This window comes from Brachionichthys hirsutus, chromosome 5 (genome assembly GCF_040956055.1).
Source record: "Brachionichthys hirsutus isolate HB-005 chromosome 5, CSIRO-AGI_Bhir_v1, whole genome shotgun sequence".
In the NCBI taxonomy this organism is placed as follows: domain Eukaryota; kingdom Metazoa; phylum Chordata; class Actinopteri; order Lophiiformes; family Brachionichthyidae; genus Brachionichthys; species Brachionichthys hirsutus.
The window spans coordinates 1,563,149-1,590,230 of record NC_090901.1 but is presented as its reverse complement, the minus strand read 5'-3'; the positions used below and the strand labels follow the sequence as shown (position 1 = coordinate 1,590,230).

Sequence of the window (27,082 nt, the reverse complement as noted above, 5' to 3'; positions counted from 1 at the left end):
ATGAGGCTTTGCCAGACCTGAAGACGGTTCTGCTGCGTGTGACATGTTGGATGGTATCAGAGCAGAGATGGACTTGGAGTTTCATCCTAGGGGGGGGGACATTTATCCAGGACACGAGATACTTTTGGGTATTTAGACTAAAGCTTTTATTGTCACTGTATCACAACAAAATTACATTTTCACCTGCTACAATGCCCCCCCCCCCCCCCTCTTAACACACATGCATATACATTTTAGGGGCCTGTACTATGGCATGATGAGGCCGCCGCCGGGGCATTGGGGGGGGGGGGGCATAGCATCTTAAATTGTGTCTGTCACACTGTCATAGTTGAGCGCCTGTGTTGAGCATCTCGCTCCCTAACCCAGCTGATCGATCGGTGATTGATACTAGATATAAGTCTTTATATGATGATTTCATAAAACAATTGTCTCATATTCAGATCCTGTCGGATACCAGGTGTAATCTGGAGGTGACTGAAGTTACTGTTTTGGAGTTCACATTTTCAATGTGACGGTAAGAAGCTGCCAATCATTGATAGAAATATTTAAGTCCGTATAAAACTGGATCGTACTTTTCAATTCGTCTAGTATTTAAAATGGAAAGCGTTCCAGGGTGTCTTGGGGGCCGTGAGTTTCCTGTGAGTACAATTAAAGCTTGACCCCCCCCCCCCCCCCCCCCCGTATCGCTGTTATAGTGGTTTTGTTACGTACAGTAGAATATCATCTATTTATAGGGGTCATTTTGTTCACTCTGGGCAACCGACTCTAGGACAAGGGCAAATAATATCACACAGGGCAGCTTTCTGCCCCTGAACAAGTTGAACGGGGGGCAAGCGTGATCAGTTGGTGAGAATCTGCTCGTTGCGTTTTGGGAAAAAAGAAAGTTGAATCCATCCCGAAACGAGACTTTACACAATCGGTTCTGCCCTCCAGTCGTGTAAATTAATATCCATGTATATTTAAATGTGAAATATACTGCAGGGGTATCTTGAGTTTCAGTTGTGACGCTTTCAACAGAACTTTGTGTGCCTTGATAACTTACCTGTCCCCCTGCTGTGTTTACTGGCGTCCCTTTCATGTCACTGCCCTTTGGCCCCGTGTCCTTTTTATTCACTCGGACTGTTTTCAACACATCAGGGCAATTTTTAGTGATTACATTTTTTATTTTATTTGCATAAGCGTAGCCCATGTGTACCCCCCCCCCCCCCCCTCTCTCTCTCTTTCCCTGGAAATCCATTGCAAGATATCAGAGCGCTTTCAATATTGTGCAGCTTCACCTGTGAATTTTGTCGACTTTTTTGTGTTGAATATTGTGTTCACGCCTCATGAGATTTGTGCACGTGAGGTAAAAGGGACGAGACAGTTGAGATTGTTTTATGGGGAGCTTTCCTGTGTTGATGTGCTGCTCAACATTACTATTGTTGCTGTGAATTGCTTGATTAAAAGGAGCAACCATGATAAATGAAACAGTTAATTGCCAATAGTGTGAATCGTATCTTGTGTGTGATCAGTTTGCTCACGTCTCCGACTTCGCTTTCTACCCCACGTTCTCCAACGGTTCTGTTGTATCCGTTCTGTGTAGCTCGAGCTTTAGTATTCAGCCTCGAGGACCCTACAGGCAGATAAAGGTCAACCCCAGTGTGTCATCATACGTTTCAATTATTATTCATGTGCTTTGCCTTGGTCTGGACATTTGTATACTCTTCTGTTTATATATGTAATCCTGCTGCTATATTAAAAGAATTAATAAAACTACCACGTCTTCTGCTCTTCTCTGCAGGTTTTAGGCGTCGCCTTTATGAGGAATCTCCTCAAACAAATCAAGTTTCACATCAACGCAGTGGATTAATTTATTGAGACAGGCGGTTTGATTCATCTCGGTCACAGTTTGCTCGTCTGTCTTTGAAGGTTCTGCTGGAAGAACGGTAACGGATCACCGATGTCGAAGCCGACATCGAACTCGGGCTCCTTCCTGCAGGCGAAGGCCGCGGCCATTATTCCCATCATCGCAGTGAGTCCCCAGATGTGGAAATGTGTCCCCGAACCGGGATCCACAAAGTGAAAAGAGTGCATCCAAGAAGCAGGAGGTGGAGCCCGGTGGTCCTTCTCCCTGGTGAAGAAGTCCAGAGGGACTGGGAAGACTGCGCTGACCTCAGCCAGGTTTGGACGGGGACAAAACGTCTCGTCGATGAAACCAACCACCGGTGTCACAAGCAAACCGTTCTGTGAAGACATGGGGGGAGACCTAAGGAAAGGGTGTCCCCCGAAAAGCAGTCCCCAGAGGGAAGACGCATTCCACTGTCCTACCTTGGAGACGAGTGGGAAGAGTCGACAGACCACTTGCACCTGATTGGCTGGGAGACCGATTTCCTCCTCCGCCTCTCTCAGGGCCGTTTCCACGTCGTCTTTGTCACGGGGGTCTCTCTTCCCACCGGGGAAGCACACCTCGCCGCCGCTGGTCCTCAGCTGGGGACACCAAAAGTTAGGGACAGGTCATTGAAGCAGCAAGAAAGACATTTCATGTCCACTTCCGGGTCACCTGTTTGGCACGCAGCGTCAGTAAGGTGTGAAGCGCCCCGTCCTTTACGAACAGCGGGATCAGCACCGCGGCTTTAGGCAGCACCGGAGCGCGCAATAAACCGTCCGCCAAGTCAAACCGCCTCAAAACGGCGATGGTCTCCTCTTTCGTAGCCATGGCAACCACCGTGTCCCACAGGAGAAACGGTGGACCGACACAAACTGTGACTTGAGTCCAAAGTGCAGTTCGCCACTAAAACCAAAACAAACAGCTAAAGCTGTCGCGTGTTGGTGACGTCACAGGGACGGGGCGGACCAATCAGTGAACTCTCGTTCAGCGGGCCCGAATCCCGGCGATAACCGACTTGAGATCAGTGCTAATGCTAATGCTAATCCTAATGTTAGCGGAACAGTACATTTAATAGCAAACGTCATCCACGTTGCCTCCGTCCAGCCGAGCTGTGGCGAGAATTAACAGACAAAAACCCCGGATGTAAACGTCACAGCAGGCGACGAGCATGCGCCCCTCCCACAGCTGTCACAATCAGCATCACGTGTGCAGGCAGGCTGGACACCCCCACAGCGTGACGTCACCACGTCTCACTGCTGGGGGGACTCAGTGATGACCTGTCTTTCGGTTTTTCCTTGGATTAATCTGAAAAATCCATGTTTTGATTCCACATTATTTTCACTTTGTCATATTTGACAAGTGCAGATTAATGTGAATACAAATTAAACAATTACAGCACTAGACGACAACAAAGTGGGACAAAGGGGGTCAGAATACTTTCTGAATTATATACATTAATACATATATATTATAGGAATGCACGCGTCAGCCCATGAATGCAAACTGCACCGGGTTTTTTAACAATTTAAAAAGTTGAACAGAATAGATAGTCGTCAGCATTTAATGGGATTTGTATTGCTGGAAACAAAAGCTGAAATAAAACAGTACATTCCAAGTCACGTTTTGTACGGCATACCGAGGATGTGCGTTTATCACATCAAAACAAAAATGTATGCTATAAAGACGACTTCAAAAGGTAAACGGAACACCTGAGACCAGAGAGTGACAAGATGTTCTCGTTCCAACCCTAAACTCCCATTTATACACAGAAATAAATTAAAACGTTACAACCTAAATATTCACATTTAAATTAAATATTCTTCAAGTTATTTAAAATTTGTGTGTAGAAAAATAAACAAGATTCAAAACAAAAGGTTCATCACAGTGGTCCTAATCGTCGTCATTGATCGACTGGAGCACATCAGCTGATCACACCTTGTACTTCTCCTTGGCTTTATCATTCAGGATACAGATGTGCTGTGGGGGAAAAATAAAACCAGAATGCAGTGGAAAAGCGAAATGTGACGTTCTGGATTCTATCAACGACGGCACTTACACTGAGATCTCTAAAGTACTCGTTGTAGTCCAGAGCGTAACCCACAAGAAAGGCGTCAGGCACCTCAAAGCCAAAGTCTGGGGGGGGCACATGTCATGGTTATGATGGATTAAAATATGGTTCATGTTTGTTCGCATTACATAGGATAAGGAGTGTTCAATTATTTTTCTTATCAACCTGTATTTATCAGTTATAATTATACCATTGCAGAAGTTATGTTTCAAGCCCTGATTTTGTCCTTTAATTTCTGTGTCGAATCTGTGATGCTGTGTCTTTAATTTCTGTGGCGAATCTGCAATGTATGTACTACACAGTGATCAAGTGCGCGGTCAGTTTGACGAATACACGGAATGAAAGAAAACGTGTCGGAGTTTTCATTCACGCAATTCTCACTCTATTTTCCCCGGTAACGGGGCGTAACACACACACGTTAGGAGTCACGTTAAAGTCTGGGAGAAATTCATCAGGCTAGAGAATGTATTCATGCTAGCCCTCACGCACGCTAGCCCTCACGCACGCTAGCGCTCATGCACGCTAGCCCTCATGCAAGCTAGCCCTCATGCAAGCTAGCCCTCATGCAAGCTAGCCCTCTGCCTTTACTTTACGCTAGCCCTCATGCACGCTAGCCCTCACGCACGCTAGCCCTCACGCACGCTAGCCCTCATGCATGCTAGCGCTCTGCCTTTACTTTGTGTTGAGGGAGTAAATGGTTGCTCACAGTCCGGTCTGTATCCTGAACTCCTCGGGGTCCGCTTCACCAGAAGGCTAGAACGACAAAGGAAAACATGCTAACGCATGAAGCAGCACAAATTAGCTTAAATATTAAATAATTAGATTAAATATTATTCTGGAGACACGGGGGGGGGGGGGGGGGGGGGGGTCTCCCGTCCTGCAGGAAGGCGTCCTATGGATCGGCGTCTCTACAGCGAGACGCCGGCTTCAGAGGACGTCTACAACTGGTTTTCCTGGACTGGGAACGGAGTCGGACGACGCTTACCTCACCACTTTAACCATTTTGGGATTACATTCGCCGAGCAGGGAGAGCAGCGTCTGCATCGTCCTTCCCGTCTCCACGATGTCCTTTTTAACGTCGCGCGGGGAATTAGAAGCGGAGACGTTACGGTGGAATTAAACTAAACCAAGTTTACGCCGACGTTGAAATGAAACGGTGACGTCATCATTTATTAGCTGCTCCGAATCAATCGCTTACAGAAACGTTAATATTCACATTCAATAATAGAGAATCAATCCGTCTTACCTCCACGATCAGAACGTTCTGCAGATTAAAGATGAGAGAACATCTGGTTTAACGTGCAGGAAAGCAGGCTGGCGTCTCGCGTCCCCCCCCCCCCCCGGAGACGGACCTACCTTGCCTGAGAGACTGGACAGCTCGTCCCCCCCGATGACCCGGACACTGTCTGTTGATTTGTCATTCTGGGGGGACACAACGAGTCCATTACGTTTCCCACCGCAGTGTTTTTGGTCTGGACTACCCCCCCCCCCTCACACACACACACACACACACACACACACACACACACACACACTTACACAGTAACTCTTCACCCTGATGAAGTCCACCGTCAGCGGCACCGACCGATCGCTGTTCTGGTTCAGTGTTTTCATGTAATCCAGAAGGTCAGCAAAGAACTTGTAGCCCCCCTTCAACACACACAGAGCCACAATGTGGTGCCCCCCCATGTCCCGCACGATGTCCCGGGCGAGGCGCTCCGTCCTGGAGGCGGGGGACAACACGAGAGGAAATGACGAAGCCGCTCGTGAGCAGGGGGGAGGCGTACCACGATATTAATCCAGATTACCATCGAACCGTTTACACGCTGATGTAACCGGTGTCGGTGTGTGCGTGACGCCGTTCGTCTCGATTTCAAAAAGAAAACGACTTCATTTTTAATCATGTTTGTAGAGCACGTTTCAAAGAAGCGTGTAAGATCAGAGGCTGAAAACACGGACGCTTTAGGGGAGGAGTCACAAGACATCAATCAGCACTCGGAGCGCAGTCCACCCCACAGCGACCCCCCGTGACGTCACCGTGACGTCACCGCGCTCTGACGCACCTGTCCATGATGAGTCCGTGCGGGATGATCACCTTGTCCAGGTCGTCCTCGTAATGTCTGGGGACACAGAACAGGTCCAGCTCGTGTCCCTTGTCGTCATCCGCGATCTGAAACAGAACGAGGCGTGTCTGAAAGCGAACCGAACCGGACCGAGTCTCTAACCGAACCGAACCGAACCGAGGATCAACCACCTGTTTGCACGTGACTGACGTTTATTCATGGCGGGGAGACCGATGAAAATCACCTGCCGTCCATCGCAACAGGCCCGCGCGTGTTGTTACCGCGCACGCACACACACACTCACACGCACGGCGCTTTACAGCCCCACCTGCAGATACGACGCCATGTTCATCCGCCTCGTTCAGTCGCAGAGAGACGCCGGAGGGGCCATGATGAGTTCCTGAGAGGAGGCGGAGGGCTCGGCTCGGCTGGAAGGGGCGCGCGCCGCGCCGCGCTCTTCATCTACCGCCGCCCAGCGGGAGCGCGCGCGCGCCGCACGTGCGACGCTCCTCTAATCCCTTTACGTCAGAATCCGGTTTACCTCCTCGGTAATCTGATTGAACCGACGAGCTGCGCTCCGGTGGTTGCGATGACGCAGTTATAAAATTATGACGTTTCTGATTCGCGTCTGTTTAATACCTTAAAATAAATCTAACAATCTTAATCGTAGATATTCGTTGGTGTTTGAAACTATTATTCGTGTTTTAACATGAACTTTAAAATTCAGTGTAAAATGTGAAATGATGATGCTTAAATTCATGCGAGTGAATATTTACACGTTTATTCTTCAAGGATTTAATGGCTGTTTCATAGTTAGAAATATGAAATGGGAACAAATAAAACAGATTCTTAATATGATCCCAATTTAATGAGAAATATTTTCCATAATACAAAACCCAATAGCAGGTGTTATTGGATACTCTCATAGTTCAGAAGACCAAGAACACAAACATCATCTCAATAAGAGTCTTTATGAGAGCCCAAATCCCAAAGGACACCATCCCCCCTACGGAGTCCCACTTTCAGCCGGAGACTCTCCAGATGAGGACACTCATTTCTTCTTCTTCTCATCCTTCTTGGCTCCGTCCGCTTTCTCCTTGTCCTTGTCCTTGTCGTCTTTTTTCTCCTTGTCGTCTTTCTTCTCCTTCTTGCCTTCCTCCTTCTCCTGCCCTTCTTTCTTTTCTGCATCTCGGTTGGAGATCTTGTTGTTGATCAAGTTGTGCAGCGCCACCACCGACCGTATGAGCGAGGCGAGGTAGACCACCAGCATCTGGTCGTTGGTTTTAAGGTAGAAGGCTTTGGTGAACTCCTGCCAAGTCAGACAGAACGGGAACGGTCAGCGTCACATGACCGATCGCGTGGCTAAACGGTTATCAATGAACGCTAGAAGGTTAAAGTACCGACAATACAAAACTGTGTATTATGAATCACAACATTTACTGTGCAAGACATTACTGGCCACAGCAGCGCAACATTTGCGCTCTAACAATGGCAGCTTGAAAACCCCCAGCACAGTGCGCCCTCCAGTGGGCAAAAGGAGAAGCTCAGCTCGACGTGGATACTCTGAGATTTCTTTTTCCCCCCCCCTAAGTCTCTTTGGTGAACATAAAGTGGTGTATATTGTCTTGGACATATGTAAAATGTCTGTAAAACTGAAGTAAAAGCACCTCAAACACAAACGTCTTACCAATAGATTTACGTCTGGCAGTAAATTGAAGACATCCTGCAGCTGGTAGATGATTTGATGATTAATGGGAAGTTTCCCCGCTGCCACTCTCTCAAGGTAAGAGCGGATGTCCACAAGCTTCGAGTTGAGTCCCTTCAGCCCATGAACTTGATTTGTGATGCGCTGCGACAGAGTGCCCACCGTGGTATCCTTGATATCTCTGCAGATGTGTGCGAATGCGTTAACATTCGATGTGCTGCACGCTTTCACGAGTACGTCTTTGCACTTTTGTCGACGTGAATCCAAGGTTCGTTCAGTACCTGAGGAGGTGCTCCACACCCACTTCTTCTGCCTCCTCTGCTCCAATTTCACTGGTGACGTGTTCAAATGTTTTGGACGTTGGAGTTCCATCCTAGAAATATTAAATTCAAAGTGAAAATGTTTCTACAATTTCTCAAAATATAAGTTTGTTCTCAATTTTCATACAAAAACTAAAAGAAATAAAGTGCAAGTGAAAAATATGAAGTGTTACATTTGACCCTTTAAGCAGATTAAATATAAAAAGTGTTCATATAAATATACACTTACATCATGTATTTCCTCCACAGAGATGTACGCTTCTGTTGGCAGACCAAGATCTTTGGGCTTCACATCTATAATTACTAATACCTGTAAAATAAAATGCGTTATTTAACGGAACAAGAAAAACAAAGGGATGCGATCAAAGAGCCACATTTAGCAGAGAAAGAAAGAAGCAGGTACGCACCGAATTGGTACAGTATTGTTTGATGAGCTCGTTGATTGCAATGTCATTCTTATGTAACTTGGGCCCTGTGTGGTACCATCCGACTATTCGTTCTCTGGCTGAAAACCAAAGAAGACAATTATTCACAAGGCTACCGAGGCCTAAAGAACATATTTAACAAGTTAATCCGACGGAAAGCAGCAGGCCTTTACCATTAACTTTCTTGAACATGCCATACATGTTCTCCAAGTAGTCGTGATCCAGGAACCAGACCGAGTCATCCCTGTCATCCTCATCAAACGGCACTGAAAGCAAACCGTTACAGTGGATTTAGCCCGTTGTAAAGCTAGCAAGATTTTATTTACAGAACTGGGGTTAAAAACAAACAAAACAATTAAAGATGAGAAAAGGCTTTATTGTAGAAGGAAGCTTTATAATAGTAGATGGTGTGGCAACTATTACCGGCACCTGCCTTTTAAATGGAGATTTCTACAAACCTAAAACACATTTTATTCATGCAGTGCAAAAGGAGAGCACCAAAATACATCAGTCTACGTCTTACAAGTGTGCTTTATAAACACACTTATACTGTGATAATAAAGGAATTAATATTCTTGGAATTATTTACGATCTGATCTGTGTCTGCTGGGCCCTGGTGTAATGATCCTGCTAGCACTGGGGCTAACCAGCTATGCTATCTTATATACAGTAAACGTTATGCTCACCTGCAAAACTGTTTGAGACGTCAAGCACCTTTTTCTGCCATGACCCCAGCAGGACCCCGACCACCCGTTTCTGATTGCCAACCTTTCCTGTCCTAATCGTCGTTTGTAAAATGAAAAGAAAAATGAAAGCATCGTGTTAGTTAACCAAAGTATTAACTGACATTAATGCCATGAGCCAAACATGGGCTCAGAGGCTAGCTAAGTTGCTGCTGTGTGCTAGGCTAATGTCGAGGTCTTTCTCTCGTCAATGAATGAAAATAAGATCATGCCATTATCCATCATGTATTGCTAATTGAACTGCTAGTCAGTCCTAATCTTTTAGTAAACAGTTTAAAACATGTTGTTGTTGTTTTTTGCTAACAGTGGCTAGCTGAAGAACTAGATGTCGCCTAACTAGCTAGCCTGTCAAGTCACTTTTAACGGCACTGACTCAGCAGGGCGAACATTAGCTTAGCTTAGCTTAGCTTCGGAGCAGCGTTAAGCTTCTGGATATTTTACTCGCATAGTTTAGAAAAGATTGTCAAATTAAAAAATAAAAATCCAGACCTGTTAAAGTGATCAACCACGCTGAGCAACACTAAGGGATGAACGACCACATTCTCCACCGCTAACTCGGGCATCTTCACAGGCGAGATAAACAGCTAACAACCCTCCGCCACACAATGAGGCAAGACCACCAGGCTTCCGGTTGGACCTGACGTCACTTCCGTTGCTATTAGCAACAGACACGAAGAATATCGTGTCTGTTGCTAATAGCAACGGAAGTGACGTCAAGTCCGTTTCTATTAGCAACAGAAACACGAAGAATATCGTGTCTGTTGTTAATAGCAACGGAAGTGACGTCAGGTCCGTTTCTATTAGCAACAGAGACACAAAGCGGGTCGTAGATAAAATGGTGAGGACTGCACTTTTAAAAGTCTGAAACTTTTACTAATGATCATTATTATTATATTAGTCATCTATATAATGTAGAATTACCGGTATTTTTTATTTTGTTCATTTTTTTGCATATCTGCACTGATGTAATTTTGTTATTTCTGTTTTGTTTTGATTGAGGACCCTCTTAAAAACGAGATGGTTTCATCTCAAGGGGTTTTATCCTTTCAATAAATGAATAAATAAATAAATTTATTTGACGTCTTTTAACATAACTGAAATCAAGTCAAATATCCTTTAAAACTGTTGCTGTTTTAAAAATCATTCTCTGTGGATGTTTTATTAAATGTTTTTTTTTTTTTTTTACCTCCAGGCTGAAGTTGAGGAAACACTGAAGAGGCTTGAATCTCACAAAGGTGTGGTTGGAACGATAGTTGTTAATGCAGAAGGTAGGCTAACGTGCATTGACACCGAAAAAGCCATTTTCTCTATAACGTGCACACCTTATCTTCTTTTCTTTTCTTTTTTTATCTATATATATGTTCTGACTTAAAATATTTCTGGTCTCAGGCATTCCCATCAGAACAACTTTGGATAACTCCACTGCAGTTCAGTATGCAGGACTTCTTCATCACCTCACGACGAAGGCCAGAAGCACAGTGAGAGATCTTGACCCTCAGAACGACCTCACTTTCCTCCGCATACGCTCCAAGAAACATGAAATCTTGGTTGCGCCGGGTGAGTGTATAATATTAAATGTTAAAATCAACATCAGCAAGACAGGAAGAGCTTACTACATTTCATTCTTTTTCTTTTTTCTTCTTCTTCTACAGAAAATGACTTTCTACTGATAGTCATCCAGAACCCGTGTGAATAGCTGCCGGATATTTCCATGCGAGTCAACATTTTGTTTCTCACGTGGTACTTTATTAAAGCAAAAGATCTTTCACCATTATTTCTGGTATTCCCCCCTTTCTTTTTTATTGGATACTCAAATATGTAACTTTCATATACAGCACACTGCTTTGTATTATTAATGCTACTTAATGTGTTTTAGTTGCGCCTGAAAGTATTTTGTAATTTGCACTGCTTGTCATCAGTATTTAGTGGTAGATCATCCCCGTTCATTGTGATCATGTAAAGTGACAAAGTCAAATGAAAAACAAAACAAGTAGATATTTCATGGAATTAAGAAATTGTTTAAATAAATGCCTTTATTTTGTATCGTGATGGAGTAATAGATTTGAATAAACATCATTCTTTTGTCTTCCTATTTAGTGCTTCACTTGAGTGAAAGCGGTAGAACTGCATTGAAAGAACTCTCGTGATCATCCCATCATGAAACATGTAACGGAGTTGAATTAGTGATTCTACACTATTGTCGATTTGAGTGGCCGTTTGCATATGTGTGATGAACTGTGAAAATTATTCAATCCACATCGCGAATTAAGTTTATCAGCAAAATATGCTATTGATCAGTGTAGTCTGCCCGTTCAGCCCATTAATAACAAGCATCTCTACATGTAGAAGACTACTTTGAAGAGACCCTTTTGCTGCAGTGATCCGTTTGAGCAGGTGAAGTTAATGTAGAATACAAAAAAAAGTCCTTTCATTTCTCATCATCGGTCTCCTGTTTTATGGAATTATTTGTGAAGGTATTTAGAATCATGCAGTGAAATTATATTGAAGCTATGCATATACTTACTGAATATATCCAGGTGTGGCATCCTCCTTACGTCAATAGAAAGATTACCGCCATAAAGTTGTCCATGGTGTACATACTCAATGACAACAGATTAAATATATTTTATAAATATTTTAATGTAAATTTCCATCAGAATGTACATTAATATATGTTAATAAATAATAAATCACAATTATACATCCCAAATAATACATTACATAGCAACCGATTGAAAAGGAGATTCAACATTTCACAGAAAGACTCTGGTGATGCAGGAAATCATTTCGGGACTTTGCGACTGCAGCTTGTGGGAATGGACTGCTGGGATCTCAATATTCAGAGGCAGAGTTTTACATGGCTTGAAAATAAATCTCATCAAAAGATTAGAGAACATGTAACTTATTGTTATAAATTGGCAAAATTAGAGGAAAAATTCTATATATTAATTTTGACAGAGTCTGATACAAAAAAAATGGGCTTTTGTTGTCCTTTATAAAATTAATTAACTGAGCTTTTTCATACTAATGCCAATAAATCACCATATGATGTGTGAAATATTAGTAATGTTGGACGATACGTCTGGTCCTCATCTAACAAAGCATTCGTTTAACGACGACTCTGGAATTCAAAGGTACCGGTATGTGTTTAGTGACAAGGAATCGCTGCTACGACCAGCGGAATGCACTGGCTGGAGTCGTGAGTGAGTATGTAGTACATATGTACAGTATAAATGCCATATATTTCGCAAATATAAAAACTTTTTGACGCACTTTAACGGGGGTTTTGTTTTAAGGAGAAATTGTTTAGCGGGGTCTTCGTAATGTGGTTATGTGAGGACCATCTGTCTAAATCTACTTTTTAGATGTCGATTATCTAAAAAAAACGTGCAAAATGTCAAATAGCCTCATAAAAAATAGTGATAAACCATCTGAACTATAATCACGACAACTCGATGATGATACGAGACAAAGACGCCATGCTGTCTTCTGTCTCCTCTCCATCCTGCTCAACCTCCCAGACATCTTTAACTTCACATTTTCCCCAAATACGGCTGTCCTATCATTCTGACCAGCAGCAATTTCAACAAAACATACCATATAGCCCCCACAGGAAATTGTTAAAGCAATAAAACATACAAAACTCTTTGTCTATCACAAGGGACTTTGCCAGTGGAAAATGTATTAAACCTCAAAAAACATCAACGATAGCATTTGTCATTATATAGATAATATCCTTCAGATGTTATCTATCCTCTGCAGAACCTTTACCGGCACACAAATTGCTTCATCCATCAGATGCAGTGCCCACTGGACACTACAGCATCATACCACACAGAGGACGGTCAAGCATTTCTTCCCGTTTCATTTCAAGTGCATCCTATCAAGTTTAAGGCCTGAGGTGTGTTTTGATTCCTTGACTCCGTTTTCAATCTCCGCGTATTAAACAAGTGACTTCCTCACGTTTAAATTCTGCTTCCTTCGCTGTGCAGAGAGGCTACAGATTTGTGCCAAGTAATAATATTTCATTAGCGCAATATAATTTATGCAAAGATTCAATAATATGAGTTGAATGGGTCAGCATGACTCTGACAAACATGCTGTTTCACCTACACAGTGCACAATGAGAGAGGCTGACTGCCCAGACCTACAGCCAGAAGGGCAGCAAGGCAAGGGACTGGATCCGTCGAGTGCTTCAAGTACAGAGAGTGGTCCGGCTCCAGCCTGTCTTGCTCTCGCCACAGTTAGAATCTGTGTCAGAGGTCACCTCGGTGTGTGCCCATTGATTTGGCCCCTGCCCCAGTGAATGCTGGGTAGTGTTAAGCATCGCCTGAAGTGTTCCAGCTGGGCTTGCAGTCTCTCCCTCTCCTCCCTGACTTTCTGCCTCTGGCTCACCAGCTCCTATCAAATCAAAAGACCGTGTCAAGACAAAACCGGGATATTCCACGCTGCATCAGTCGCAAACATGCAGTGTGTCCAAATGTCAAACGGGAACACGGACATTATAAGATCGTCACGGTGCCAGTCTGAAAAACACAGAGTCACCGACGCACCATTGTGCAGAGATACTTACCCCCATAGTGAGAGAGAGCTGTTCTGCAGTTCGGGTCAGGTTGTAATTCTGTACTTCAAGTCTTTTACACTGTCCATGAAGAACCTGCCTCTCTATGCTCCGTTCTGTGCAGAGAGAAACACACGGAAATTCATATTTCTTTAATATTTAAAACTAAGACGCACGAGACGTCTGGCAACAATCAGGTTTTCAAAGACAGACGGCTATGGGTTAGGGGTTCCAGACCTCCGATCCGGACCTCAGTCCTTGAACAAGTTTATTTTCATTCCTCAAGTGCACTCAGAGCGTAGATTAGTTTCTCTGAGTGAGTTTTTTGCACTGTTTTCCCAATAAACGGAGGGAAATGCCCTCCAGTACACTGGCGCTATATTAAAGTGTATATTTCACAAAAGAAGAAAAATAAAAAATACTTATTTTCAAATGTAAATGAACCCGTTTAGTGCAGTTCTTAGTTACACACAAGACACTGAGAACATTTGATTGGCTGTTTCCTGGTTGTTAAATATGAAATGTCACTATTGGTAGCAACCTTAATAATCTGACGTGAATCAGCATATACAGGGATTACACTCACCATCAACATACTCCTGGTATGTCTCGAAAACAGCTTCAATCCCTCGCCACTTATTTGACGCTTCTTCCAATTCCTCGTCCTCCTCCTCGTCTTCCTCCTCCTGACTCGACTCATCCTCCTCCTCATCAGACAGGGTTTCCCGTGGTCCTGGAGTGTCCTTGCTGACTACAGGGAGACTGAAATGATGGCCGTTGATGAGCGCGTGCTGAGGGGCATGGCTAGGATTTGAGCTCTTCGGGTGAGAGACGCTGCGAGGCAACGAGCGGCTGGCCTTCAGGCTGGAGTCAGACACGCAGTTTGAGACTCCTGGAAGAACAGAGGGAGACAAAAAAGGCCATGTCAGGCTTTACATCCACTTTTAATGAGGTACCTCTCCAGGAGACATTGCACCTTACCACCACTAGGTGGCGGGACATTGTCATTTTCTAACTAACCATCAGACCTAAAGGGCCAGGATCTCTGGGAGTGAATGGCTAACCTTTACTCTGCAGTGTGCTGTGTGTGGACTGCAGCACAGCCTGGTGGAAATGCTGAGCAAAGGCCTCGTGTGTGAAACTCTCAGGAGGACGATTCCATCCATTGCGAGCAGGACCGGGCTCCTTTTTCTGAGGAGAAGCCCCAACGCCGCTCTGGACGCCCTGGGGCTTCCTGTGTGGCAGAGCCTCCTTGAGTTCACCCTTTTCATGACGGAGGGTTAAGGGCACAGGGATGAAGGCCGTGCAGGCGTCCATAGCCGGTTTGAATGGGTCGTTCTGGAGGCGGCGCTTAGGTTTGAGGTGGTGGGGAGGGGAGGGGCTGGCAGAGTCTGGGTCCAGATGTCCGTTCGATTGACACGGCGGAGGAGCAGACGAGGAGTCGCCTGAAGAAGAATTTGTTAGGACTCTTTAGAAAGAGTTTCTGTAACTTTAAACACACGAATAAACGCTTGTGTGTGTGTGAGTCTCACCAGATGACAGAGCGGGAGGACTGCCGCACAGAGGGTCGTATCGGAGGGTGTCCAGCGCCGCAGCCTTCCTCTGAGTTGCCCTGAGGAGCTCCTCCGTACTCTCCTTTTCTACAGAGAAAAAGACAGGAAAGTCTTCACTGAGATATCACAAAACGTTTCTCGGAGTCTCATCAATTTCTGTTTTAAAGCCGTTCTCTTCACAGCGACAGATGTAAATATATTCCCATTTATAAAGATAGGTGTAGAGCTTTTCGCCAAGGTTCATCTAAAAGGTTAATCTAAAAGCTGATAATGGCAGGTCACAGTGTAATTTGTCCTCGTGTGGGGTTGAGGGATCAGAAAAGGCTTCTATTAACAGGAAGGAACATTGAGAGGGAGCATCAGTGAGCCGGAGATTGTCCACCGGCGCCTCCTCAAGGAAGTGATGAACAAGGACTGTTTAAATAATAATACGTTTTTAAAAGGAAGTCTTACATTTGTTTTTTAAACTGAAACTGTCTTTTGAAAAACTTCACATTCAAATCCTGCCACATCCTCCCCTGCAGATTAACGTCTCTCCCACATTCAGTAAACATCGAAACAGAAACAGAAGCTGCACGTTGTCATTTTGCAGAGAGAAAAGGCGGAGCGACTGCAGCGTGTCGGACGCTTACCTCGCCTCTGCTGGGGACTAACGTGGGAGAGGTTGAACATGAGGAGGAAGTCCTTCTTCTCCTCCAGCTGAGGGCTGCTGTCCATCTGCTCGGCGGAGTACGGGGTCGTTAAAGGAGTTGTGGTTTTCGAAGGCGAGGAGGCCTTCCTCTTGCCCCGCGCAGCCTGCGGAGAGAGACTGCGCTCTCTCATCATCCTCCTCCTCTTCCTCCTCTTCCACGCCAGAAGCTCATCGCGATGGGCCAGCGTGGTCAGTCCACACACGCGCAGGAAATCCACTTTCTTCACAGGGAGAGAGTGGATCAATCGAATAACTAATCACTAATCATCATGTCACTATGACATTCATGTGTTCACGTACCTCTGAGGATGTGTCCAATTTAAGTGGCGGCTGTTCTGTTACCCTCCTCAAATGGGCTTTCACCTCCTCCTCATCGCTCTCATCATACGACTCCTCCTGTTCATAGTAATAACCTAATAACAGCAGAGAACGTCGATGGATTGGTTATATTAGCAGCAATAATCCTTTCATCTCCCACCGATCCTTCCTCCTCCACGCTCACCTCCCTCTCGGGCCTCCCTCCTCTTCTTCTCTTCCAGGTCCAGCTTACTGAGCAGCCAGCGGTGCTGCTTGAGAACCTCGTCATACACCAGCATGCTATCCTGCGGCTGGCGTTCCCTCAGTGGAGATGGAGGCGTTGTTTGGCGTTGCCTTCCTGCATCAGGAGCTACACAAGCTCTATGGTAGAGGTTGCTGGTGCGATGCCGCTGATAGAGGTCCTGCTCCGCCTTGTTCCAGGACCCGGTCTCTTGCAAACTAACTCCCCTCAGCGAGGTGTATCGTTCCGTTCCTTCTGTTCTCCTTCTGCCTCCATCTTCCAGCTTCTCCCCCCAGCTCAGGGGGGCCCTGTCAGCTCTGGTCAGTCCGGGAGGAGGTCGACTTGGCAGTGTGGGAGGGTTGAGTCTTCTGCGTGAGTCTGCAGGACTGTCAACAAAGGCGGCTGGGTTCCACAGCGTAGCCGAAGGGGCAGGAGAATGATGGAGACTTTTGGGGGAGATAAGGGGAGGCGGGGCACCGAGGCAGGAAGTCCCTTCCTTGCTGCCTGGGTTGTGATGTACCGAGTTGGTTCTGTTCAGGAAAATGAAAAGCAAAGGAAGTTCAAAGTCCCGTTTCAAAACCGTTTCGAAGCCAAGTCTTTCAGGATCTTCACCTGTGGCTGTCTCTCTTTGGCTCCACCCATTTCCCAGGTGACCTGGGACCCATCTCCAGTGGACCTTCCCTCTCCGGTCCTTGTCGTCGTTGATGCGTTAGCCACGCTGCCTCGCTCACTCTCTGAGTCAACGCGGCGGCCGCCAGAGCCCCGCGGAGCCCCCCGGCAGCAGCAGCGTGATGCTTCCCCAGGTGAGAGGGCACCAGACTGGGCACTGTGTGTGGAACCGAGCCTCTGGAGGAGTTCAGGCCGGGGTGCAGGGACAGAGGTTTGGGTGCTGGGAGACCTGGGTGCTCGGAGTCCTTGGTTTTATCTGGACAAGCAGAAGGTTTTGGAACTGATGAATTACTTTGTACCGTTTATAAACAAGAAAAATTGAACTCAAAACTTTTAGCTCATATTAATTTGCAACCAGTGTCGTTTGCGATGTTAAAAATTCCCACTTCATCCATAATTATTTGTAATCGATAATCAACACTAATTGTTTTGTAATTTTCCAGGTGTTGCCTTAAAATTCTGCCATGAACGACTTTCAAAGAGAAGAAAGTGCCGGAAAGAGACAGTAAAGCTGCCCACGGCGGGACGCAAAGGTCGTGTCTTACAACGAGTAGAAAGATTCAAACTAATGAGGATCAAGATTGAGAAGCGCTTTGAAGTGTCTGGCTGTTATCTGCACTCACAATTACAACGTCTTTGGGAGTCCAGATCAGACCCGGTGTGTTCAATAAACTGAAACGCTGCTCTTCACTCGCACCAAACGGCGTGTGCGTGTGCGTGTGCTTGCATGCGTGTGTTTGTCGGTACCCGGTCTGTTTGGGGTCGCCCTCTCCCCTGGCCAGGCCCTGTCCTCTGGTGGTCCCATCCGAGCCTGCAGCTCAGCCAGGTAGTGCTGCTCTGCCTCTCTGACCATCTGCTGCTGTCTCTCCCTCTGCCTCTCCTTCTGTCGGTCCAGCTCTCTCCCCCGTTCCTCCTCCCTCTCCCTCTCCCTCTCCCGTTCCAGCCCGGCCTCGCGCTCCCTTTCTTTCTCTCGTTCGCGCTCTTGCTGAATCTCTCGCTGGCGGAACTCATTCTCCATCTGCAGCCTGTGGGGGAGGTTGACAAGTGTGCACACGCACACGCAGGGGGGAGAGGGTGAGAGATGCAACACCCAACACGAGGCAGATATTAACCACACACTGGTGAACCTCAAACACACACACACTGGCAGAAACACAAATATGCACACATTGTCTCCGCTTACCACGAAGAAAATAATCCACACACAGCATGACTGAGCAAGAGCAGACGAACACTTAATAGGTATCCACAGGAAAGGGACGCACACACACACGCACACACACACAGAAGACATTCACCAGCAATCAATAGCACACAGTCCACCCTGCAGGATATGCAGTAGCCATTACAGAAGCAGCCCGTAAATACCATCCATCTCAAACACAAACATTTCCCCGGCGCTTAATGCCGCAGGGAAACAATGTTTACTGTGAAAATGAGGATGTAAAGGGAGACATGCTTGTGTGTGTGTGTGTGTGTGTGAAGGGCATTGTTTGTGATGAGTGTATCGGCTCTGTGGGGGGGGGGGGATGCTAAAAATATCACACACTCAGCAACCTGTGTCTACCCTGCAGAGAGAGAGTACACGGAAGCAGAACGCTACCTCTCAGCCAGTGCTGGGTGGTTCAGCTCTCTAGGGTAGGGGCCTCCAGGCAGGTGGAGGTGGAGGGCAGAAGGGTGGAGAGGAGGGAAGGTGCCCCCTCCAGGCACAGAGTAGAACTGCGACCGCAGTGCAGAAAGACACAGAGACTCGTCCATCCTAGGACAGACGGACGCACAGAGGTCGGTGTTTTACAGTGTATTTTTAGCTGCTAGCGTTGCCGTGGTAAACCCAAAGCAGCATTACCGAGTCCTTCTACCTCAGTATTATCAAAGTACTGTGTCATTTCCCTTTGAAAACTCTGCTTAGACACATTCCATGCTATTTTACATCACTTGTAACGTGATGCATTCCAGCTGTTAAAGTAGATCACTTAAGCTCCTAATGAGAGGAAACCCATCAAAGTAGTCGTCTTTCAATCAAACAGAAACTGCATTTAAGTCTTCATCACAATTCAAAGTAAACTTCTGCAGCTGACCAGATAGCATATCGCTACCTTTGTAGGGACAGCGGGTGGTGCAAATACGCAGGGTGATAGTACGCAGCGGCCGCGGCGTGGTCAAGACTCAGTGGTAGAGAGGTCAGTCGGAGGTCGTCAGGGGCAGCGAAGGGCCGGAGTGCTCTCAGGTACTCCTCTGGGGCGGCCCCCGGTGGAACCACGGGGTGCATCTGTGCAGGCAAACTGCACAGCGAGCGCATAGAAAGTTAATCTGTTGACACGGCATTCAGTTTCAAGATCTTTAGGAGAGAGAACCGGAAAGTTTGGGCTCATTCAAGCACTCGCAGCCCAGTAATGAAGGTCAGTTGCACTTACCTCAGGCTCTGTATTCGGGGGTCTTGCATGATGGTGCTGGGGGTGACGCTGAAGGGGTGAGCAAGATGGTGAGGAGGTGGGGCAAGAGGAGTCCTCTTATCCTGCTGTTGCTGGGTGTTCTCAGCGCCCACCCGGTCTCTGCTGAGGCCCTGAACACTCGGCTCCACCTGACAGGGAGACAGCAGAGAAATGTTCAGAGAAGAGGAGACCCCCCCCCTGAGCTCAGCGGAGAGGAGAAGTAGGTCTGATTTATCATAACAGGTAGAGATAAACATGGAACGATGATCCTTATATCTGCTCTGCTCTGCCCTTCATCGCCCTCCGTCTCTCTCACTTCGCCTCACAGTCACCGAAGGTTCAAATCACCGCTCCGTGGCACAAGCAATTATGGGAAACCCCCCAAATGAAAGGAAAGATAACTGTGGCACATTTGTCCTGGATGAATATCATGTGACTTTGTGTCTAATAGCTTACTGACAGTAGAAATGCACGTTTGCAAAAGGTCATTCTGTCTATATTTTTGCACATGTTTAATTGGAAATCAACGTTTTGTGACAAATGACAGTTTGAACTTGGAGACGACCCGCTCATCACCACCATCAAGAAAGCTCAGACCTTGTGTTACATTTTGTGCAACATTGTCACTTGTATTTGGTATTTGTGTGTGCATTGAGTCGTTCTACACTCACAGAGGGGGATGGATAATTATAGGCAGGGAGTTTTGTGTTTGCATCACAATGTGTCAAATGTCGTTGCTACAGCAACACAGGACATGAGACAGACCACAAACAAATGACCTCTGCCAGCAACACCCAATCTGCTACCTTGTTTTCCAGTGGAATACCGGGACTTTGAATACGTTTGAATAGTTTTAAATGAGCGAATAATGGAAAGACGATTCAAATGAGGGACAAACTTTCTCTCTTGTTCAACCATCTACGTTGCTGCAAAATGAGGAGGGGACTCGACACGCCGGCTGGAGAGCGGCCATCTCATTCCTTGACCTCTGACCCGACAGGCAGCCAATGCCCTTTTCAGATTCAGCAATAAACACATACCAAAAAAAAGTGAAGCTATGTTTCCCTGTGTTTCTGTCCCAGGACAAATGGCAAGGACAGACACGAGCTTTAGAGACCTTCCGTTTGACCGTCCTGCTCCTTCTTACTCTCCCCCCTCCCGCCGGGCAGGCAGAGCCACAGAGCGGCCTTTGTGAGGGGGGAGAAAGGCAGCTCTGATCCAGGGGGAAGTGGCTGCTGTGGGGGGGCTAACCCTGGCATTGTGTGAGGGGGCCTGGTTCCTCACCCCACCTTAACTTCAGTCGCAGACACGCACACACACAGGTCCCTCTTCACACTCTGAGCCTTTTGTGGGGAAGGGTCAAGTACACACACAAACACATGCGCATGCACACACAAACACATGCACGTGCACACACAAACACTCCAGGAAGCTGAACACAAAAGGTGCCGGTCTGTGCAGCCGCCAGTGTTTCTTTACAAACGCCTCAGACCTGGACTGATTCGTGACAGTTGGGAAAACGTAGACAGTTCGGTGCTGGCGTGAACAGGGACTAGTTGTTTGGTAGAGAGAGCAGCAGCAGAACACATAAAGAAGATGGATGGCTCATCTGCCTAACAGAATGCACCAGAGAGTGAGAGAATGAGGAAGGCATGAAGAGAGGAGGACAGATCGTAGGGAGACAGCAGGATTTACACACCCTTCTCACCTGGCGTCCGTCGGCCCTCCACAGGCCGTTGCTCGTCTTGGTGGGGGCGATGGTCACCACTGGAGGAGGGTTAGGGACCCCAAGACCCCTGGCCTGGCCCAGAAGGGGTCCTACTGAGACCCGCTTGGGTGTTGTGACTGGCGAACTGTGGCTGGTGGCTGGGGACGTGACAGGAGACGACTCGCCACTAGCGGCAGAACCTGAGGCAGGAGAGACGGGAACAGCTCATTAAAGACGAGCGCCACAGACTTCAGGTACAAACCACCCCCGGTGACATAATGCATGACAAAGAAAGAGTGAGAGAGAGGGAGAGAGAGGGAGAGAAAGAGTGAGAGAGAGGGAGAGAGAGAGAGGGAAAGAGAGAGAGAGGGAGAGAGGGAGAGAGAGGGAGAGCGTGAGAGAGAGGGAGCGAGAAAGAGAGCGGGAGAGAGAGGGAGAGAGAGGGAGAGAAAGAGTGAGAGAGAGGGAGAGAGGGAGAGAGAGGGAGAGAGGGAGAGAGAGAGAGAGAGAGAGAGGGAGGGAGAGGGAGAGAAAGAGTGAGAGAGAGGGAGAGCAGGAGAGAGAGGGAGAGAGGGAGCGAGAAAGAGAGCGGGAGAGAGAGGGAGAGAGAGGGAGAGAAAGAGTGAGAGAGAGGGAGAGCGTGAGAGAGAGGGAGAGAGGGAGAGAGAGGGAGAGAGGGAGAGAGAGAGAGCGAGAGAGAGGGAGAGAGAGGGAGAGAGAGGGAGAGCTTGTTTTAATTGACTGATTATATTCTCATTATTAGGTGATGAATGGCGCCGGATGAAGGAAGAGGCAGAGAGGGAGAGGTCATAGGTCAGCTCTTATTCAACACCTTCATTAGGACGCCAATGAGTTTAGACACACACGCACACGCACACACACACACACACACACGCACGCACACACACGTGCACACACACACACATGACGATGACTCTGCCTTCACATCTCACCTCTGGGATCCTCGGCCTGTTTGGCCAGTTTACGCAGGGCAGCAGCGAATCCGTTTGCAGACTGAGCAGCTGCGTTCCCATTGGTCAACGGGCTGAGGGGACTGACGGTAGCCGTGGAGATCATTCCTAATGACGGTGATTTATCGGCCTCATGGTTCATACCTGAGGAGAGGAGGAGAGGAAGAGAGGCATGATGAGTCTTAATATAAGCAGAAATATGTCAGTCCCCCATTTATAACAATTCATCATTTGATTATATCACAAAAACAGACATTTAATGAAACCTTTAAAACGCTTTCTGCACCAAAAAAACAATTCCTCTTGAAACAAATGAGGCCCATCATGCACAAGTGGTGAGAGCGAAGGGACACGCTGGTGTGTAGGTGTCTCCCTTTGTGTCTTTACATCATAGCGGGTGCATCAGTGTGGCTCATCTCCACCGGGGGCAGCGGTGTCAAAGAGAGCGATGACCCTAATAGCAAATCACACACATCAGCGCACACATGTCCGTTTCCTCGAGGGAGTCCGTCCACACAAAGAAACGTGTGTGTGTGTGCACGCGCACGTTAGGGTTCACTGCAGGTTTACAGCCTCGTCCAAACGCAGACATGTACGCACACGCGCACGCACACACACACACACACACACACACGCACACACAGATCAAACCTGGTTAGAGTAATCTTTGTCTCCACCCTCTTACTGACCCAGTAATATTAATTACCTCTGGAACTACCCCCCCCCCCCCGGCCTGCTACACGGTGACCTCATTACCACCACCGTTCAAACGCAGGCCACGGGCACGGCAGTGCATCTGCACGTTACGCCAATCGGACGGCGTCAGAATAAACCAGCATCAATCTTCTTCCTGCCAGCTCTCACACATGTGTGTGTGTGTGTGTGTGGGGGGGGGGCACAGAGGTGCACAGGTAGCCATGTGATGATGGATTTGTCCATTTGTTCTGCGTGTTTTGAAAACCGACGCCAGAGTTATGTGAGAAACACGAGAAACACGAGAAACACGATTTCCTCTGCAAGTTGCTGAAAAGCTGCTTTTCCTCTGTTTGTCCAGAAAGCAGCGGCGAAACCCGTCAGCCAACGTGTGAGCGCTCTGAACGACACGTCAGAGGCGTGTCATCAGGGCATCAGCATCGGTGCCGCCTTCTTTATGAGGGCTGTCATTCTAATGGGGCAAATTAGAGAGAGAGAGAGAGAGAGAGAGAGAGAGAGAGAGAAAGAGAGGCAAAGCTCAGATCCCGGCAGGCTGAGCATGCGAGTGTCTTTCTCCGTCTCCGCTGAGCCCAGCAGTCACGAGAGAGATGATGAGACAGCTTCTATTGACTCTCTCTCTCTCTCTCTCTCTCTCTCTCTCTCTCTCTCTCTCTCTCTCATCCAGCATACTGGAGCTTATTTTACAAAAGCCAAGACACACACAGTCTCCCTGTGATTGTTCTTTCTTTCCCGTGTCTCTCACAAACATGCTAACACATGGATAATAAACAGACGCACTCACCCTCCTGCTCACTCCTCTCCTCCTGCTCACTCCTCTCCTCCTGCTCACTCCTCTCCTCCTGCTCCGTCTTTCTGTTGAGACTCTCTCTCTCTCCCTCTCAGCCTTGCAGCTGCTATGCGGTCACGTGACCTCTTTTCTATCCTCCCCCCCTCCTCCTCCTCCTCCGTCTCCTCTCCATCCTCCTCCTCCTCCTTTCCTCCTCCCTCTCCATCTATTGCCCTCTCATCCCACCCCGCCTCCTCTTCCTCCTCCTCTTCTCTGTTCTGTCAGTCGTTTTATCTTTACATTTGCTCTCCTCAGCTGTCCCTTCGCTCAAACTGTACTCTCTGTCATTTTCTTTTTTTCTGTCTCTCTCTTCATCCCTCCCCCCTTTTGGCTCACAATCCAGGGAGGGAGGGAGGGAGGAGTGTGATGGTGCTTGCTGGGGGGTGGGCAGGGGGGATAAGGGTAGGAAGAGGAGGGGCAGGGGGGGTATGGTAATGACGGGCAGGGCGTGTGTGTGTGTGTGTGTGTGTGTGACCCTCCATCCATCACTCTGTCTCTTTGCGAGTCGGTTCTGTCTGCTTTGGGGACGGGGGTGAGATGGAAGAGGGGAAGCTACTGACAGTGACCTTTCACCCCTCACCTGTGACCTCTGGCTGCCACAGAAAGCAGGGTGAAGCACACCACAGCCCTAAACACAAATTAAGACATTTAACTCCCTTCAGAAGTGATTTCTTGAGCGTGATGACTGGATGAACGACCACGACCATAAGGAATGGTGGATGGAATGCTAATATTTAGCATGTTAGCTTGAATCTGAAGACATTTAGTAGCACTTATACTGTTATTATACTGATGCTCTCATGTTAGCCTGCATGAATAAACGGTAGCTACACACATAGCAGCTAGCTTACATCTCGAGGTGCATTTATGGGCGATGACTTCTAAGCCATAATGGAAAAAGAACCAAACTGTTGGACTTGCTCAGCGTGCCACCAGAGTCGTGCCACCAGCGCCACCAACCTGACATTACTCCAACACGGGTCAGAAAGCAACAGAAAGGGAACCGACACCCAACCATGACTCCATTCCCGCACACACAAACACGCCTTTATACACAATCACACTCTAATCAGCATGATGCAAGTTTTACAGGACAGGTTGTGGCCTGTGTCTCTGACACCTCTCTCTCTCTCTCTCTCTCTCTCACACACACACACACAAAACAAACAGCTCGTAGACAGGGGGGGCTGTGAGGATAGCAGGGGGGGGGCTACTCTACCCTTTCAGCTCATTACTGAGGGACAATGTCTAGTCTTTGTGTGTGTGTGTGTGTGTGTAAACAGGGATGGGTCATTAAAATGGAGGACACCCCCTACACACGAGCCTCGTCTCTCTGGCATGTCCGAGGCTACGTTCAGCCTGATTTTTGTAACGGGATTCATCCTCGGACTCTAGTTTGGCTGCTAGCTTATTTGGTTTGGTTGGTTGTTTTGTCAATCCACCTGCAAACCCTGCCGACCTTCTCGCTCTACCTTCCCCCAGGGGGCGCATTAAGCGCTGATAGATATTTAGGACTGTGTACGTTGTTGATCATAGTATTTCCAAGAACAATCTGCCTATTTGGTCCTTCCAAGTCCTTTTGAACTTTTCTTGTTGACATTTGTGATCACCCAAAATGTACTACGTTAACTGAATATCACGGCCACGTCGGAACGTGATGGATCGCTAGATAGCTCAGTGGCTGCAGGCTTGCAGTCCTGTCATTATCAGCTGTTTTGAAAGTGTAAACTGTTCAGAAAATGCAAGCTTGTACATAACTGTTTACAAAAGCTGGCCGAGAGCACTTGTTTTTCCTAATCGGATCGCTCCAAGGCCGCGCAAAAACAAAAATCCAACTTGAGGCCATGAGAAACGAATGGAACTGTCAGATCGGAATTCACTCGGCCTTTTGAATAAAGGCATGTCCTGTGTTCCGCTGTCACCAACGATCGGCAGCAGCACGGTCGAACTAAACAACCAGAGAGCAGCGATGTCCTGAGAAAACCTTCATTTTGCATCATTTTGCCACCAACACGTCCATTTCGGGGCAAAGATTCCAGTGTAAAACGTGCATCCAAATATCTTCCATTTCAGCAGACGTCACATTATGAAGGAGAACCCTGAAGACAACCGAATCTGATCTGAGCAACAATTTGGAACGAGGCTTGTAACGTGAACGTAGCCTGAGTGCGTTTGTGTGTCGGATACGATATAAGAATGACTGCGCCCCCTTTTATGAAGACTTACCAACCATTAGAGCAACAATGAGATAATGAGTGTGCATGTCCTCGAAACACAGCATATGCTTTATAGCATTTAAGACATTATTATTATTATTTGGGCACCTACAGCTGATAGTAATCCCGATATGAGTTACTCTTGCTTTTACAATAGCTGGCAGACATTATTAAATTCCTCTGACAAGCTCACACGCACTGACAGAGGGAAAGAAGCAAAGAGAGGGAGACGAAAAGTAGCCAAATGTTTTACAGCCTCTTAAACTTGTCTGTAATAGCAGTCAGAGCGGCGTCGACGCAGCAGTCTCCAGGGTTACTCCAGGGGCCGCTAAATGGCTTTACTTGCTCCAGTCACTCTGCAGCTCGCACAGAAACACTTAACACTTCCTTACAATCCATAAACAATGAACACACGCTCTCACCCCGGCACCTCAGGACACTCGTGAAGGCAGAAATACACGAATAAAGGAGCGCAAGCATAAGGAACATGTCATGAGATGGCATCGGCGCAAATAGAAATGTGCGTTTGTGCAAAATGCATGAAAAACGCAGGCACACGCGCAATTAGCTGACTCAGGATTCAAGACCTGTGCGTCACAAAACGTATGCATGCGACCCCCCAGGGACTGAACAGCCAACACGTATTTATGGCTCTGGGATAAATGGAGCAGAAAAAGCACATACTGCTATAACAAACACCTCCAGCAAAAAAAAGGGAAAGAAACAAAAACATTAAACTAACAGGAATCAGCGTAGAAAAACTAGAGAATTAGCAGAACACACAGCAAGAGAAACAACGACCGAAGCGTGCATATTCCGTTTCTTATTCCGCCGCATGTTTGCCAGAGCAGAGCTATGTTTACTTTGCTATCATAACACAGATGAGATGATAATGAAATGTCTATGAATTATCGCAGCCACGGCTCCGAGCAGAAACAAGGCCCGTCAGCACAGATGGGCTCGCCGCATTAAAGCAGCTCCGCTTTCCTCCCCTCTTCTCTTTTCCTACAAC

General features: G+C 47.1%; 4 protein-coding genes across 4 annotated transcripts; 1 reads left to right on the top strand and 3 right to left on the bottom strand.

Annotated features, from left to right (window-relative positions):
- Positions 1-1,832: 1,832 nt before the first annotated feature.
- LOC137893572 (hypoxanthine-guanine phosphoribosyltransferase-like) lies at positions 1,833-6,393 on the bottom strand. The gene is made up of 11 exons (XM_068738983.1): positions 6,327-6,393; positions 5,999-6,105; positions 5,475-5,658; positions 5,292-5,357; positions 5,182-5,199; positions 4,921-5,003; positions 4,642-4,688; positions 3,924-4,000; positions 3,803-3,844; positions 2,308-2,466; positions 1,833-2,223 (listed from the first exon to the last, which is right to left on the bottom strand). Exons 1-11 carry the CDS (start codon positions 6,348-6,350, stop codon positions 1,882-1,884), a joined length of 1,149 nt encoding a protein of 382 aa, XP_068595084.1. The 5' UTR covers positions 6,351-6,393; the 3' UTR covers positions 1,833-1,881.
- Positions 6,394-6,761: 368 nt separating this feature from the next.
- psmd7 (proteasome 26S subunit, non-ATPase 7) lies at positions 6,762-9,814 on the bottom strand. The gene is made up of 8 exons (XM_068739241.1): positions 9,681-9,814; positions 9,135-9,226; positions 8,622-8,714; positions 8,431-8,528; positions 8,253-8,333; positions 7,985-8,076; positions 7,686-7,884; positions 6,762-7,307 (listed from the first exon to the last, which is right to left on the bottom strand). Exons 1-8 carry the CDS (start codon positions 9,752-9,754, stop codon positions 7,050-7,052), a joined length of 987 nt encoding a protein of 328 aa, XP_068595342.1. The 5' UTR covers positions 9,755-9,814; the 3' UTR covers positions 6,762-7,049.
- Positions 9,815-10,208: 394 nt separating this feature from the next.
- Positions 10,209-10,887, top strand: LOC137894402 (dynein light chain roadblock-type 2). Its single transcript, XM_068739885.1, has 4 exons — positions 10,209-10,226; positions 10,384-10,459; positions 10,581-10,748; positions 10,844-10,887. Exons 1-4 carry the CDS (start codon positions 10,209-10,211, stop codon positions 10,885-10,887), a joined length of 306 nt encoding a protein of 101 aa, XP_068595986.1.
- A 2,567-nt stretch (positions 10,888-13,454) lies between these two features.
- gse1b (Gse1 coiled-coil protein b) lies at positions 13,455-22,458 on the bottom strand. The gene is made up of 15 exons (XM_068739658.1): positions 22,297-22,458; positions 21,344-21,543; positions 19,618-19,784; positions 19,300-19,485; positions 18,807-18,962; positions 17,951-18,228; positions 17,147-17,459; positions 16,499-17,064; positions 16,297-16,409; positions 15,938-16,217; positions 15,285-15,392; positions 14,817-15,197; positions 14,339-14,644; positions 13,765-13,868; positions 13,455-13,592 (listed from the first exon to the last, which is right to left on the bottom strand). The coding sequence occupies exons 1-15, from the start codon at positions 22,454-22,456 to the stop codon at positions 13,455-13,457; spliced, it is 3,456 nt and encodes a 1,151-aa protein (XP_068595759.1). The 5' UTR covers positions 22,457-22,458.
- Positions 22,459-27,082: the final 4,624 nt, after the last annotated feature.

What these genes read in the sequence shown, in the direction of transcription:
- gse1b (XM_068739658.1), bottom strand. Translation starts at nt 22,456, where the DNA reads ATGAACCATGAGGCCGATAAATCACCGTCATTAGGAATGATCTCCACG. An exon ending in CCCCGAATACAGAGCCTGAG is followed by an intron (nt 19,486 to 19,617) that starts GTAAGTGCAACT and finishes CTCGCTGTGCAG; the next exon opens with TTTGCCTGCACAGATGCACC. An exon ending in AGCTCTCTCTCACTATGGGG is followed by an intron (nt 13,593 to 13,764) that starts GTAAGTATCTCT and finishes TTGATTTGATAG; the next exon opens with GAGCTGGTGAGCCAGAGGCA.
- psmd7 (XM_068739241.1), bottom strand. Translation starts at nt 9,754, where the DNA reads ATGCCCGAGTTAGCGGTGGAGAATGTGGTCGTTCATCCCTTAGTGTTG. An exon ending in CATGTTCAAGAAAGTTAATG is followed by an intron (nt 8,529 to 8,621) that starts GTAAAGGCCTGC and finishes TTTGGTTTTCAG; the next exon opens with CCAGAGAACGAATAGTCGGA. An exon ending in CTGTGGAGGAAATACATGAT is followed by an intron (nt 8,077 to 8,252) that starts GTAAGTGTATAT and finishes TAATATTTCTAG; the next exon opens with GATGGAACTCCAACGTCCAA.
- LOC137894402 (XM_068739885.1), top strand. An exon ending in GATAGTTGTTAATGCAGAAG is followed by an intron (nt 10,460 to 10,580) that starts GTAGGCTAACGT and finishes TTCTGGTCTCAG; the next exon opens with GCATTCCCATCAGAACAACT. An exon ending in TGAAATCTTGGTTGCGCCGG is followed by an intron (nt 10,749 to 10,843) that starts GTGAGTGTATAA and finishes CTTCTTCTACAG; the next exon opens with AAAATGACTTTCTACTGATA.
- LOC137893572 (XM_068738983.1), bottom strand. Translation starts at nt 6,350, where the DNA reads ATGAACATGGCGTCGTATCTGCAG. An exon ending in TCAGGGTGAAGAGTTACTGT is followed by an intron (nt 5,358 to 5,474) that starts GTAAGTGTGTGT and finishes GTGTCCCCCCAG; the next exon opens with AATGACAAATCAACAGACAG. An exon ending in AGTACTTTAGAGATCTCAGT is followed by an intron (nt 3,845 to 3,923) that starts GTAAGTGCCGTC and finishes TTTCCCCCACAG; the next exon opens with CACATCTGTATCCTGAATGA.